The sequence below is a fragment of the Eulemur rufifrons genome, chromosome 15 (genome assembly GCF_041146395.1).
Source record: "Eulemur rufifrons isolate Redbay chromosome 15, OSU_ERuf_1, whole genome shotgun sequence".
Classification (NCBI taxonomy): domain Eukaryota; kingdom Metazoa; phylum Chordata; class Mammalia; order Primates; family Lemuridae; genus Eulemur; species Eulemur rufifrons.
This window is the reverse complement of record NC_090997.1, coordinates 23,198,465-23,212,973: the sequence shown is the minus strand read 5'-3', so window position 1 is coordinate 23,212,973 and position 14,509 is coordinate 23,198,465. Positions and strand designations below refer to the sequence as shown.

Below are 14,509 nucleotides of genomic sequence, written 5' to 3'. Positions count from 1 at the left end.
TAACTTATTGTTGATTATACTCACTTTGTTGTGCTATCAAATATTGTTCATCCTATGTAACTCTATTTTTGTACTCATCAACCATCCCCGTTTTATCCTTCCTTCTCCTCTACACATCCTAGCCTCTTGGTCTGGTAACCATCAATTTACTTTCTGTCTCCATGAAATCAATTGTTTTAAAATTTAGCTCCCACACATGAGTGAGGACATGTGAGATTTGTCTGTGTTTGGCTTATTTTCACTTAACATAATGTTCTCCAGTTCTATCTATGTTGTTACAAATAGCAGGATTTTATTCTTTTGTGGCTATGTAATGTTCCATTGTGTATGTGTACCACAATTTTTTATCCATTCATTTATTGATGGACACCTAGATTGATTCCAAATCTTGGCTATTATGGATAGTGCTGCAATAAACATGGGAGTACAGATGATATCTTTTTGATATACTACTTTCTGTTCCTTTGGATATATACCCAATAATGGGATTGCTCTGTCATATAGTAGTTCTGTTTTTAGTTTTTTGAGGAACCTCCATACTGTTCTCCATAGTGGTGGCACTAATTTAATGTTTTCTCTAACAGTGTGTAAAGGTTCCCCTTTCTCCATATCCTCGCTAGCATTTATTATTTCTCATTTTTTTCTATAAAAGCCATTTTAACTGGGGTGAAATGATGTCTCATTGTAGTTTTGATTGGCATTTCTCTGATGACTGATGTTGAGGATTTTTTCATATACCTGTTGGCAATATATATGTCTTCTTCTGAGAAATATCTATTCATATTCTTTACCCATTTTTAATTGGATTACTTGATTATTTCCTATTGAGTTGTTGAAGCTCTTTGTATATTCTAGTTATTAATCCTTTGTTAGATGGGTAGTTTGCAAGTATTTTGTCCCATACTCTGGGTTGTCTTCTTGTTGATTATTTCCTTTACTGTGCAGAAGCTTTTTGGCTTGATATAATCCCATTTGTCCAATTTTGCTTTGGTTGCCTGTGCTTTGGGGGTGCTACTCAAGAAATAATTGCTCAGACCAAGGTCCTGAAGCATTTCCCCAATGTTTTCTTTTAGTAGTTTCATAGTTTTGGGTCTTAAAGTCTTTAATCCATTTTGATTTGATTTTTGTATATGGAGAAAGATAAGGGTCTAGTTCATTCTTCTGTATATGGGTATCTAATTTTCCCAGCAACATTAATTGAAGAGACTGTCCTTACCTCACTGTAGCTTTGTTGAAGATAAGTTCACTAAAGACATATGGATTTATTTCTGGGTTCCCTATTCTGTTCCATTGGTCTACGTGTCTGTTTTTATATCAGTACAGTGCTGTTTTGGTTACTATAGTTCTGTAGTATAATTTGAGGTCAGGTAATGTGATTCCTCCACTTCTGTTCTTTTTGCTCAGAATGGCTTTGACTATTCTGGGTCTTTTATGGGTCCATCTAAATTTTAGGATTTTTTTTTTCTATTTCTGTGAAGAATATAGTTGGCACTTTGATGGGGATTACACTGAATCTGTAGAGTGCTTTGGGTAATATGGACATTTTAACAACATTGATTCTTCTAATCCATGAGCATGGAATATTTTTCCATTATTTTATGTCTTCTTCAATTTATTTCATCAGTGTTTTATAGTTTTAGTTATAGAGATTCTTCACTTCTTTGGTTAAATTTATTCCTAGATATTTCATTTTATTTGTAGCTATTGTAAGTGGGATTACTTTCTTGGTTTCTTTTTCAGATTAGTTGCTGTTGGCATATAGAAATGCTACTGATTTTTGCATGCTAATTTGGTATCTTGCAACTTTACTGAATTCGTTTATCAGTTCTAATAGTTTTTTGTGGAGTCATTAGGTTTCTGTAGATGTAAGATCATATGGTCTGCAAAGAAGGATAATTTGACTTCTTCCTTTCCAATTTGGATGCTTTTATTTCTTTATCTTGTATGATTTCTGTAGCTAGAACTTTCAGTACTCTGTTCAATAACAGTGGTTAAGGTGGGCATCCTTGTCTTGTTTTAGAACTTACAGGAAAGGCGATCAGTTTTTTTCTATTCAGTAGGATATTCACTGTGGATCTGTCCTATAAGATTTTTATCATGTTGAGGTAAATTCCTTCTATTTCCAGTTTTTGTACAGTTTTTATCATGAAGGCATATTGAATTTTATTGACTGCTTTTTCAGCATCAGTTGAAATGATCATATGGTTTTTGTCCTTTGTTCTGTTGATATGATATATCACATTGATTGATTTGCCCATGTTGAACCATCCTTGCATCCCTGGGATGAATCTCACTTGGTCATGAAGAATGTTGTTGAATTTCATTTGCTAGTATTTTGTTGAGAATTTTTGCATCTATATTCATCAAAGGTATTGGCCTATAGTTTTCGTGTGTGTGTGTCTGTGTATGTGTGTGTCTTTGTCTGGTTTTGGTATCAAGTTGATACAGGCTTCATAGAATGAATTTGAGAGTATTCCCTCCTCCTTAATTTTTTGTAAGAGTTTCAGTAGGATAGGTATTAATTTTTCTTTGAATACTTGGTTGAATTCAGCAGTGAAGCTAGCAGGTCTTCGGCTTTGCTTTGATGGCAGACTTTATTACTGCTCCTATCTTATTACTCGTTATTGATTTATTCAGGTTTTGGATTTCTTCCTGGTTCAGTTGTGGTAGGTTGTATGTGTCTAAGAATTTATTCATTTCTTCTAGGCTTTCGAATTTATTGGCATATAGTTGCTCATAGTAGTCCCTAATGATCCTTTAGATTTCTGCAGTGTCAGTTATAATCTCTCTCTTTCTTATTTTGGTCAAGCAAGGGAACCTTGACCTTCATCTGAAGTATCATTTGGAGTTTTTGAGGAACAACTGATGCCTTTGTGCCTAAAAAGTCCATGTTACTGCAGGTGCATACATTTCAGGTTAAATGTAAATATACTGGCTTTTGTTCTGAAAAGGATACAAACTTTTATGTCTCTATCTTCACATCCCTTGCTGTTTGTTTTCTACCATTTCATTTTCTATCCATCATGTATTATCTCCTTGGCCCCTAGGTTATTTTATGTAGTGTGCTCCTTGACCTTTTTGTTCTGATGAGCAGTAGGGAGAAAGAACTTGCTGAGACAGAGATAACCCCTTACAGCAACAGTTAAGTGTTAGACTCTCAGTAAATGTTAAGGAAATCTACTGTGGATGTATGTTTGGGCTCAAGAGAATTTTCTTGTTCAAAAATTTGCTGTTTACAAAAAATCTGTATTTTCTTTGTTATAAACACAAAACTGTACTCTATACTTAAATAGCATGATGAGGTAGAAAGGAAATTTGGAAACAGTGTCCAAGCCCAACTTTGGGCAAGTGCTTACCTTTCCTGATCTGCAATTTCATTATTTATATAAAGGAGAATGTTGTATTATACTAATTGGTCTCTAATTTTCCTTCTAGCTGAGAAATTCTATGAAACTTATTATTATAAAATATGAATTTTTCTCCAAAAGCTCATTTTTGAAGCACATATTTTCTAAACTATCATTGAAACATTATATTTTACTTTGTCATTGTTTCCTATAAACTTGTGGCTACTAATAGCTTAATGGAAGATTTTCAGTTTGATTTCATAAAACAACATTTGTTAAAATGAGTCCTCTCTTGTTACTTTGCTTAACCTCAGACTGTGAACAATATAGAAAAGTTTTCTTCTTTCTGGTAAAATAGAAATTGTGGTAACTTTGCTTTCAAATGTAGGAGCACAAGACAGTGTTCTTTTAGAACATCATTTTGACATAATGTGGTTTTGTTCTCTTCCCAAATACTGTGTTAGGGTCAGCTTCTGTATATACAGGCACTTGTGGAATTTGCATGAGACCTTATGTTTTTCTCTGCTGAAGAAAAACATGTTTATTTGAAAGGATACAGATTATACTAGATTATGACATACATTAAATTTTTTTTGTAGGGGGACAAAGGAAACGAAGGTGAAAAAGGTGTTCAGGTTTGTTGTTTACTTTTTATAGGGGGGTGGTGCTTAGCAATAAAATTGGAACTTTGTTCTTTTTAATTCCGATAATTGTTTTTCTAGTTCCTTCCTGTTTCACCATCAATATATAATTGTTAAATCCTATCTTTATGCTGTTGAGTTCCTCAGACAACATCAAATCTAACCTTAAGATTCTTCACCACGTCGCTGTTGTAGAAAACTTGGGAACCAAATGATTCAACAAAATAAAGATAGGGATTTTATTACATACTTCTGTTATGTATTTACTTATATATTTACAGTGTGTTTGTTTCCAAAAATGTTTTGAAAAATGACAAAAACTAATTTGGTAAAAAAAAAACCTAACACCAAATATAAAACATACTCAAACTATTATATAAGGAAGGAAAATTATATCAGGCTGAGGAAACCTAGGGTGATTTAGTTTGAACCTAGACAGACATTTAGTTTGGGGTGTCTTAGCAACAAAGGCAAAGAGAAGAACCATGCTGCTACTTTGGGAGACAAGGATAGTTTCACCTCAGTTAATTTAAGTGTCTGAAAAGGGATTTTTCATTCATTGAAGGATGACCCTTGAATAGGGTGCCACTAGCTGAGTCAATGATATGCTGACTCGGAATAAATTATATCTGATGGTCTTTCAATCTTTTAAGTTTTAGAAATATAAAACTTTTTAACCATGAATTATATTAATAAGTCTAGTATCCAGACAGTATTTTAATGAGGTTTTAGAGATTACAAATCTCAGTTACAGTGTCTGAGCTCTGCTGTTCAGAATAAGCTTAAAGTAAATAGAAAAATACTTTGAAAAATTTCACAAGTATAGAATTCTGAAAGCCCTAGAATTTCTAGAGGCATATAAGGAAATTTCAAATTGGAATAATAGTCAAAATCTACTAAGTTCACAGTCTTAACAGTCTCTACTTGTGAATTTATTCTTAACACATATGAAACCTTTAGAGTAGCATGAAAAAATTCAGTTGTTTTCAGATAATTTTTTATGGAGGATCTTCAAGTATTAGTACAATATGAGGTAAATTTTAAGTAAGGATCTGTGAGTTCTAGACCCATATATTCCAATTCCCTTCTTGGTATTGCATTTAGATACCTCGTGGGCACCTCAAGTTCAACATGTCCAAAACCAAACTTGTCATCTTTCCCCATAAACCACTTCCTACTTAAAGGTTCCTTGTCACAGCAATCAGCCCTAAATATTTCTTGAACTTGGCCCTTTCTTTCCATCCCCACTGTCCTAATTGTTTCTTATCAGGGATCCTGGGTTATTGCAATATCTTCTTAACATAGCTCCTTGAGTCTTTCCTTCCCCCCATACTTTTACTAGCATGAAATAGCTATGCTATACATCTGCTTTGGAATCCTTTAATGGTGCCCCACACATTTGAAGATAAAATCTGTCCCACAAAGTACCTCCTGGTTTGACTGAATCTTCTTCTTTAGTGTTATCTCTTGCCACTCTGCCCACTAATTATCCATTCCTGATGGGCTGCTTTAGCCAAAAGGAACTATGTGCCTTTGCCCTGTGTCTGCTCTCCCTGGTACACCCTCCTATCCTTTCTCCAATTGGCCACCTCTGACTCATCCCTCAAGGCTGAACTCAAGGGTGAGTCACATTGCCTACCCTCTCAGTCAGATGCCTTTCCCTAAGACGCAGTAGTATCCAGCCCAGATGTTTAATTATGCATTGTATGCTTATCAGACAGTATTTTCATCATTCTTGATTTAATTGTTTATGTTTCCTATTGCACATTAAGCAACTTGAAGGCAACAGTGATACCTTTGTTTCAGTGTCCCTAAGTGCCAGCAAATAGATGCTGCTCAATAAATATTGGGAAATAACTTACATAAGTAGATGAGTAAATCACTAGGCCAGAGTGATTTGAAATTTTAATCACTAATCTATTTTTTTAATCTTTCATTGAATGTACTCTCTAGGCATACATCTTCCTAGAAAATGCTAATTGTCTTGTCCAGTATAGGGATGAGTAGTGCTTCAGGGTCTAGTGTGATGTCTTATATATGGTGGATACAAAAATATTTATTGAATGGACATGTTTATATCTTTCTTAATTGTTCTCTCTTCTAATTTGTCTTGATTTAAAGACTTTCAATTTTTTTACTAAAATGTATTAATATGTTTTAATTTTTTAAAATAAAATTTTAAAGAGGTCTTTTTGTCTTTACATGTTCATAATAGATTTCTTCCTCTCTGGTCTCCTTGAGTCCATTCTACTTCCTTCCTCCCACACTTTTACATTGCAGTTAGATGCCTCATGGGCACCTCAAGTTCATACACTGAACATAATTGTGTCATTGAAATTAATAAAATGTCCACATCCATTAGATTTTTAAACTACTTTCGTAGTTTAAAATGAAGGTTATAATGTCATAATATGAGCTCAGCAGAACATCCTCATTATCTAGAATTATTTAATATTCACCCCAAATCAGTTGTTTTTTCCTTGTCTTCTATTCATTTTAACTCTAAGATTAGGATGACTTTACTTCTTTTCCTGTGAGTGACTAACTTTCCCATCTCTCACATAATTTACATATTTGCATCACTGCTTTTGTGACAATTCTTCTGTACTTCAGGGTAATACATAGTTTATATTGTGTATGTGATTACATCATAAGTGTGCAAACTAATTAATGATGTTTATTTAATGTTAAAGGGTCAAAAGGGAGAAAATGGAAGACAAGGAATACCGGGGCAACAGGTATTTTTGTTTTTCCTTTGATGAAAAATGAAATAATGAGTTACATAAGTGGATAATGCTGAGAGAGGGATACTTGCAAATAAAAGTGGGTGCAGAGAGGCATAGGTATCACACGCATTCTAAGCATACTAGGTTGAAGATGTAGAGGGTGATGGTGATAATGATTTTCTTTAATTGTTTTATATTTTCACTTTCCCATACTGATAAAATGGGTGGCTGTGAAATTTGGTTTTCAATACTTTCTTCTGGCCAAGTAAATGCCTGAAGGTGGAAAATTCCACTCATATCTTATGTGAGTTCTTGGCCTGAATAACAGTCAGCCACACAATGGCAGTATCTCCAAACTTGCTGGTTAGTCTTGATTTTCTTCTTCAAATCTGAACAGTTGGGGCCACATGTAGTGGGGGAACATACTTCTTTCCCTTTAGTTTGTTCAGAGATATAACTTACTACTCTAGAGGCTTATTAAAATGCTGTCTAGAGGGACTGTGTTGTGGAACAGACACATAATATTGCTTTGCCTCTCCCTTGACTAAACTCTTCTCATTGGGTAGGGTTTCAGTGAGATTGTCATGTGGCATGTGAGTTTAATCAGAGCCAACATGGACCCCAAAAAGCATAAAAGTGATTGATACTTACATTGCATATTTGCTGCTGCACTACCTATAGTTTGGGTGATATCAGTTCCGACTTGGTCTAAATTGAAAGGACAACGTATATATGTGCATCTTCCCATGGGGTAGACCTCTTTTTCTGAGTGTGAGTGGGAGAAACATTCAGCCATTACACCAGCTCTGGAGATAGGGGGATAAAACTGTGTAGTAATATTTCCAAGGACAAGGGCCTTGGTTCCTTACTTGGAGGATTCGGAGGAGCCATGGGGGACTACCTTGGGCCCCTATTCTTTGTGGTCTCAGATGAAAGGCAAGAGCTCAATATTAAAAAGACTTGAGAATTTAGAAGCTAATAACAAGAGCAAAAGTAACTGAGAGGAGAAATGAATTGAGTTTGCCTCAGTACAATTATGTTCAATAAAAAATGTCTTTTAATTTTCATGCTCCTCCACTCCACTCAAACCCACTTGATGATACAACCAACTCTTTCCCTAGTGCCTTCCCTGGCAACACAGATCAGCCTTCTGAGTTTCCCTAAGTTAATCACACAGTGTCTATAAATAGCTGTTCTCATAGAACCTTTGCCCCTTCATCCATTCAACCTTCATGACCCAGGTCTTTCACCCAAAATTGTTACTTAATAGTAACTATCTGAAAAAAAAAAAAAAAAAAAGATATTTCCTTTGGAATTTGAGCTGACAACTTAGCTAGCTCACTGGCTTACAGATGACACTTCCTCCAAAGTTCCATTAACTTGTTGTTTTCTCATTTCTCAAGGAGAATAATGTGTCTACTCTCCTAAGGCAGGATTTAGGCTCCCTGGAAAGCTTCTGCCCTCAATTTGTTGGGAGCCATGTTTCCCACCGCCAGGAGCTGAGTCTATATGAAGCAACCAGGGGCCAGAACAGCTGTTGCTTTTCAGCAGCTGAATCCCAAACTCCTTATGTAAACGAATTCTTAGTTACCTGTCATCCTACCAAGTGCTGCATGTGTGTAATTTTTTGGCCCTCATTTTGTGAACAGGGTCCAAGTGAATGTTTCTCTCACAAAATCATCGTAATGGATTCTCAGATGACAGCTGTTTTCAGTTTCGGCTCTAATTCGGTTCTCATACTGAGAAATTACTATTTTATCTTTCCCCTTACATTGGCTGCAGTTGTAGGATTATGTCTGGTAAGGGATCTCCCCTGCGTTTCTTCAGAAACAGAACTTAAGAATGGCCACACAGAAAATGTTTTACTCACTAATAGATTTTTATATAAAACTAAATATTTGGTGTTTTTATGCTCACATTTTAATTTGAGACTCTACCTGTCTTTGTGACAAATGACTTTACCTAATTCTTTGTTTCCTTTGTCTAATTTAAATACCATGTTTAAGGAACCTAAAAGTCAAAAGATACACCCAAACTCAAACTTCATTGTGTGAAATGTTATACATTAAATTTCATATTGAATTGAAGAACATCAGTTTTTAAAGTTGAATAATGAAACTGTACCTGTGTATATGAAAGTTATACCTCTTTTCTTGAACTGATACTGTGTGATTTTAGAGCGCAAATGTACAATGAATTTCAAAAATGGAAAATTTGCATGCCTTTCCTGAGAGTTTTTATCTATGTCATTGGAGTGAATTTGTGAGAGAGTTGAGTGGGAAAGAATTTAATAGAGCCGTCCAGATGCCGCTAGTAATTATGGTGATGAGTGAGCTTCATGCTTGGGCTCCCTAGTGTTTATATCACTGGAGAAAAACCCATATTTTACATTACACTGCTTCTGTAGGCTCTTAGTTACCAGCAGTGAGTGGTTCAGGCACAGAACAAATTTGTGTTTTCTCTTTTATTAGTTATTTTTAATGATTTCTTTGCTTTAATTCATCCTTTATCAATAGTACTCAATCAAAACTTAATTTTAATTTTCCTTAAAATGGTAATATATTTTAAAAGCCAAATTCCATCCTAAACTACACATTTGATTCATATCTAAGAATAAAACAGTTATACAAATTAAAATTTTTATATTATTCAGTTAACATATTTTCTAATGATTAGCCTCCTTTTTTTTCTCTTTATTAGTTTTTTTCTTAACTTTTTGTTTTTCCTCCCATCTAGTCTTATTTAGCCTCCTTTAAAAAGGAAAAAAGATCTCATATGTGTAATTCTGTCGCCAATCCTATCAATATGTTCCAAACTGAATATTAAAGTTAGATTAAATATGTGGTAAAAGGTGCATACCACATTACTAGTATTGAAACTCGAACATTTATTATAATTTTTTCCTATTAATTTCCAAAGGGAATTCAAGGCCATCATGGTGTAAAAGGAGAGGTATGTTTCTTCATATATTTTGCTCCCTTTGTCTAGTTCTTATTGCTTGGATTTTGATACTGTGTAAAGCTAGCTTTGAGTTACAAAACAGGAAATGTCCTCCTTCATGTTCTTCAATAGAAGTTTCTAATTAGTAATTTTCAGAATATATACATTTATACTGAATTAGACATGATACATAGTTTCCAATATTATTGGATCTTCTTCTAGACTGGAAGCTAAAATTTTCTGCATATTTTCAATAAAGAATATTGTATGTTCCAGTGTTTGTCTGTTCCACTTGAAAGTAAGCTCCTTGGGAACAGTACTCTGTCCTGGCCATTGTTTTATCTCTGGTACTATGCATATTACCTATATACTATGCTCAATAAATAATAGATGTTTGTAGGGCTGGCTGGTTGGCTGTATGTTTAAACACCAGCTTAACATGATACTTCTCTTCTGGTCAATGGCAGTATTTTCCACATAGTTATATATATACACACACATACATACACATGCATATATATTCATAGTCATATCCTTAAAGACTTTTATGATGCAATTATACCTTCTGAAATATTTACTAGAAATTTTAAAGATTTCTCTTGGTTTTAGAGAGGTGAAAAGGGAGAACCTGGTGTCAGAGGTGCCATTGGACCAAAAGGAGAATCTGGCGTGGATGGCCTGATGGGGCCTTCGGGTCCCAAGGGGCAACCTGGGGAAACAGGTCCTCAGGGACCTCCCGGTTTGGATGGGAAGCCCGTATGTATTTTTCTTCTTTCAAGTTTTAGATTTTCATTGCTTTTTACTCAGCATGTACATGTTATAACCCTTAATAATTTGATGCAGGGAAGAGAATTTTCAGAACAATTTATTCGACAAGTTTGCACTGACGTATTAAGAGGTAAGTCTCAAATGTAGAGTTTTAATAACTTTGCAAATTACAAAAGTAATGCAAATTCTTGGTAGAAATTTTAGAAGATATAAGTAAGAAAAAGAAGAAAATAGATAATATTTATAAGACCCTGTCTGTTTTTTTATAATGAACATTTTTATAAAGATGGAATATTACATATATGCTTATAATCTTTTTAATAAAGCAATTTATCATTATGTCACCATTAATTAAATTTTCTTTTGTAACATAATTCTTGATAATTTAATTCATAAATATGGATGTCTACAATTTAATTTACCAATTTTTTGGGGGAGGCAACTTTTACTTTGATCTCTATTTTAAGCAATTGCAATAATAAAATTATTGCACAGAGCAATGAATCTTTCCATAGTTAAATTCCTCGAAGTGAAATTATTGGCTAAGAGAGATCTTCATAGATATTTTTTCTGTAATTAAAAAAACGTTATTAGAGATATTAACTTCAAATCACCATTTAAACATACGGGATGGGGTTTCTTTGTTTTTAAGCCCAGCTACCAGTCTTACTTCAGAGTGGAAGAATTCAGAACTGTGATCATTGCCAGTCCCAACATGGTTCCCCTGGTATTCCTGGGCCACCTGGTCCTATAGGCCCGGAAGGTCCCCGAGGATTTCCTGGTTTGCCAGGAAGAGATGGTGTTCCTGGATTAATGGGTGTCCCTGGACGCCCAGGGCCCAAAGGATTAAAAGGTACCTAATTTGTTTGAATAAGCAAATGAATTTTAAAAAGGCATTTTTTTTTTGTATTCACACCCTGTATTCATTTACTAGGCAAGAGTTAACTGTTTTCATGATAGAAAAAAAATTTTGTTTTTATTTCAGCTTATTATGGGGGTACAAAAGTTCAGGTTATATATATTGCCCATGTCCCGCCCATCCCTTTTTTTGTAAATCTCTAAGTCTTTAAATAATTTGTCAACTGAATTGAAGAAAAATTATTTTATTTTCTTGATGCAATATTCTCAAGTAGGGAGAGAGGTCAAAATTATGAACACGTGAAGTTACAAATTAGAAAATGTTGACAATGCTCTTAGAAACTTGGCTTGAGGCTAACAAGGTATTTAAATGGAAAATCACAGATAACATTTCCTTTATTTTAACTTTGGTAGCTTTCTGCACTGTTACCTTATTCAAGATTTTTTTTCCTATTATAGGAAGAATTATATTTTGCAATCAAATTTCTTTATAGCACACAACTTACCTCTCCTTGCCTGTAAATGTTTACATGAAATGTTGGTTAATAAATCTTTCCTTTTTGTTTAATATTATATTAACAACTTAGATCTTTTGTGACAGTAATAAAAGAACAACTGTGATTAACACAGAGGACTAGTAATCTCAAGCCATTTTGTTTTCTTAATATTCGATTCCCATTAAGTCTTGTATCTAGACCACTGATAATTTTAGAATTTTTTGCTTTAAAAACTGTTTCCCATTAGTAATAAAAATAGGTGGCAAGATATTTTTAAAAGACATTTTTTTCAATGTGTATATGAACAGATTTGAAAGGAAGGATCTAGAAGACAGTGATTTTACGGTAAAAGTAAGCTTGCTCACATGTTTGACACTCTGCAGGCCTGCCAGGAAGAAATGGGGCAAAGGGCAGCCAAGGGTTTGGGTATCCTGGAGAACAAGGTCCTCCTGGCCCCCCAGGTAAGAACTGGTATATGCTTGTAAGTGTTGCTGCATATTTTGCTTTAAGAAAAATCATTATTGATCTATGTCAAATAATTTGAAACCAAGACATTTGTTTCCTTTATTGAGTCATTTACATTTAAGACATTGAGGTCTAACTTTTAGAATATTTTTTCATATATTATCTTATATTCACAAATCATTCAGGATTATCTCTTGCTTATCATTTAGACTGTCTAATATCTACTCCTTAGAAGAGGTCTAGAATGCTTTTAGTTACCACTGCTTACCGGTTGTACAATATTGTTTAATCTTTATGACCCTTAAGGAAGCAGAATAATGCTGAGGTGGACTCTTGAATAACCCCTGATAGCTGTGCTAGTTAACTTTGCCATGCCTCAGTTTCCTCATTTGTAAAATGGTGTTGATAATGTCATCTGCATCATGGCATTATTGGAAGATTAAATGAGTTACTATATGTAGTGCTTTCAGAACAGTGCATGGCAATCATAGCTATGTTTTCAATAAATGTTTGCTATTATTATTTTAGATGTTACTAACTCATGAGGCTTTTGAGTGGATCAAATGATTTAATACTACTTATGTAAAACACTAAGAACAATACCTACAATCCTAGTTACGTTCTAAATAAATGTTTATTAGTAGTAGCAGCAAAATAAGTAGAGTAGTAGGAAATACTCCAAACCCCTCTGCTCCATCCCAAAACGTGAATATTTTGTTTTTGTTATTTGGAATCATCTTTAAATGGTCAATATCCTAACTTAACTTTTCTGTCCTGGACCATGCTAATTGAACTACTCAGGCAATGTTTCAAAAATTAGTGCTATAAAATCTATGTGTGTTGATGACTGTTATGCTATGACAATGACAATGTATTGAGATATGGAAACTAAATATATATATATATATATATATATATATATATATAAAATGGAAATAGTCATTTGTATGGCAGATATGGCACAAAAAGGACTTTTAGAGCTTTGGATTATCTATTTATCACCTGTTAATTTATAATATTGGCAAAAGATAGGCTGAAAGGAAGAAATAAGTTTGGACAATCCACAAATTGGAATATTAGAATGTTAGCTTAATGGCTTAATCAGTAGCATGATTGCTAAATTAATATGCCTAGCCTGATTTTACAAAAATTACGGATTACTTTTGGAAGGTTCTTTTCAGAGGGGAAAGCATGTAGAATTAGCAAGAGCATGCCTCTTCTTTTAAATTAGTGCACATATGTAAAGTGTTCAAGAGGTTTTATTGTTCATTTTAAATTTCTTGCACAATCAGTTACTTCACCATCAGAAACCAAAGTCCTCTGTTCACATATTGCCAATGTCCCATCTTAGGTCCAGAGGGCCCTCCTGGAATAAGCAAAGAAGGTCCTCCGGGAGACCCAGGTGTCCCTGGCAAAGATGGAGATCATGGAAAACCTGGAACCCAAGGGCAACCAGGCCCCCCTGGCATCTGTGACCCATCCCTATGTTTTAGCGTAATTGTTGGGAGAGATCCATTTAGAAAAGGACCAAACTATTAGTGTCTGATGCCTCATTCAGCAACCTAGGCATGGTGCTTTTCTTTTGTGGTCTTTTGCATCTCAGGAAGATAGCCAACAGTAATCCCTTGAAAAGAAACTAAAGTACCTCGGTGTTTTTATTGTTTTGTTTTGTTTTTTTTTCCTTATGGAAAAATATATACAAGGTCACATATACTGATTTCAAAGGCTCTCAGTCATTTGGAGTCCTTAGATTAGTAGCATTAATTAAATCTCAAGGGTTTCTTGTAAAGTCCATTTGTTCTAATCAAAGTTAAATATAAAATCCACCATTGCTTGCTCGCCAGTCGATTTTAGTTACTGTGAAGCAGTTCACATTCAGCCTCCATGCAGTAGCGATTTGAGTTCAATTTCATGTTTGTGTGAATTTCATGTTTCCCGTCTCACAGCTCATGCTTGTACATTACCCAAAACGTATATTTGGTCGTTGGAAATAAGATCAAGGCTGATATTCAGCTGGGATAGACCGTATTGCTGTATTTGTCATTTACTCCAGTGTCTGTGCCTATTGGTAAGGGTCAGTGGACTGCTTGTTGTTCAGTGTTTTAAATATCACTAATCATATGAGATTAATGTATTTCTTACTTCATTTACAGACTCTCAAATCAGGTTAACGATTATGCTAAAAAGGAATATTAATCACATTGGGAATGGTCAAAATCATGTAACATTAAAAATATTTCAGAAAAAATGTTTCATTGTACAACATA

The 14,509-nt window shown here is 34.3% G+C and overlaps 1 protein-coding gene across 2 annotated transcripts in view; it reads left to right on the top strand.

Annotated features, from left to right (window-relative positions):
* The window catches only part of COL21A1 (collagen type XXI alpha 1 chain), a 126,171-nt gene extending 112,390 nt beyond the window's left edge, over positions 1-13,781 (top strand). For both annotated transcript variants that reach the window (XM_069488266.1, XM_069488267.1), the window contains 8 exons: positions 3,947-3,982; positions 6,682-6,726; positions 9,634-9,666; positions 10,264-10,410; positions 10,498-10,552; positions 11,075-11,275; positions 12,161-12,238; positions 13,594-13,781. In XM_069488266.1, coding sequence (XP_069344367.1) covers positions 3,947-3,982; positions 6,682-6,726; positions 9,634-9,666; positions 10,264-10,410; positions 10,498-10,552; positions 11,075-11,275; positions 12,161-12,238; positions 13,594-13,781 — 783 coding nt within the window. The remainder of the gene's footprint in view (positions 1-3,946; positions 3,983-6,681; positions 6,727-9,633; positions 9,667-10,263; positions 10,411-10,497; positions 10,553-11,074; positions 11,276-12,160; positions 12,239-13,593) is intronic.
* Positions 13,782-14,509: the final 728 nt, after the last annotated feature.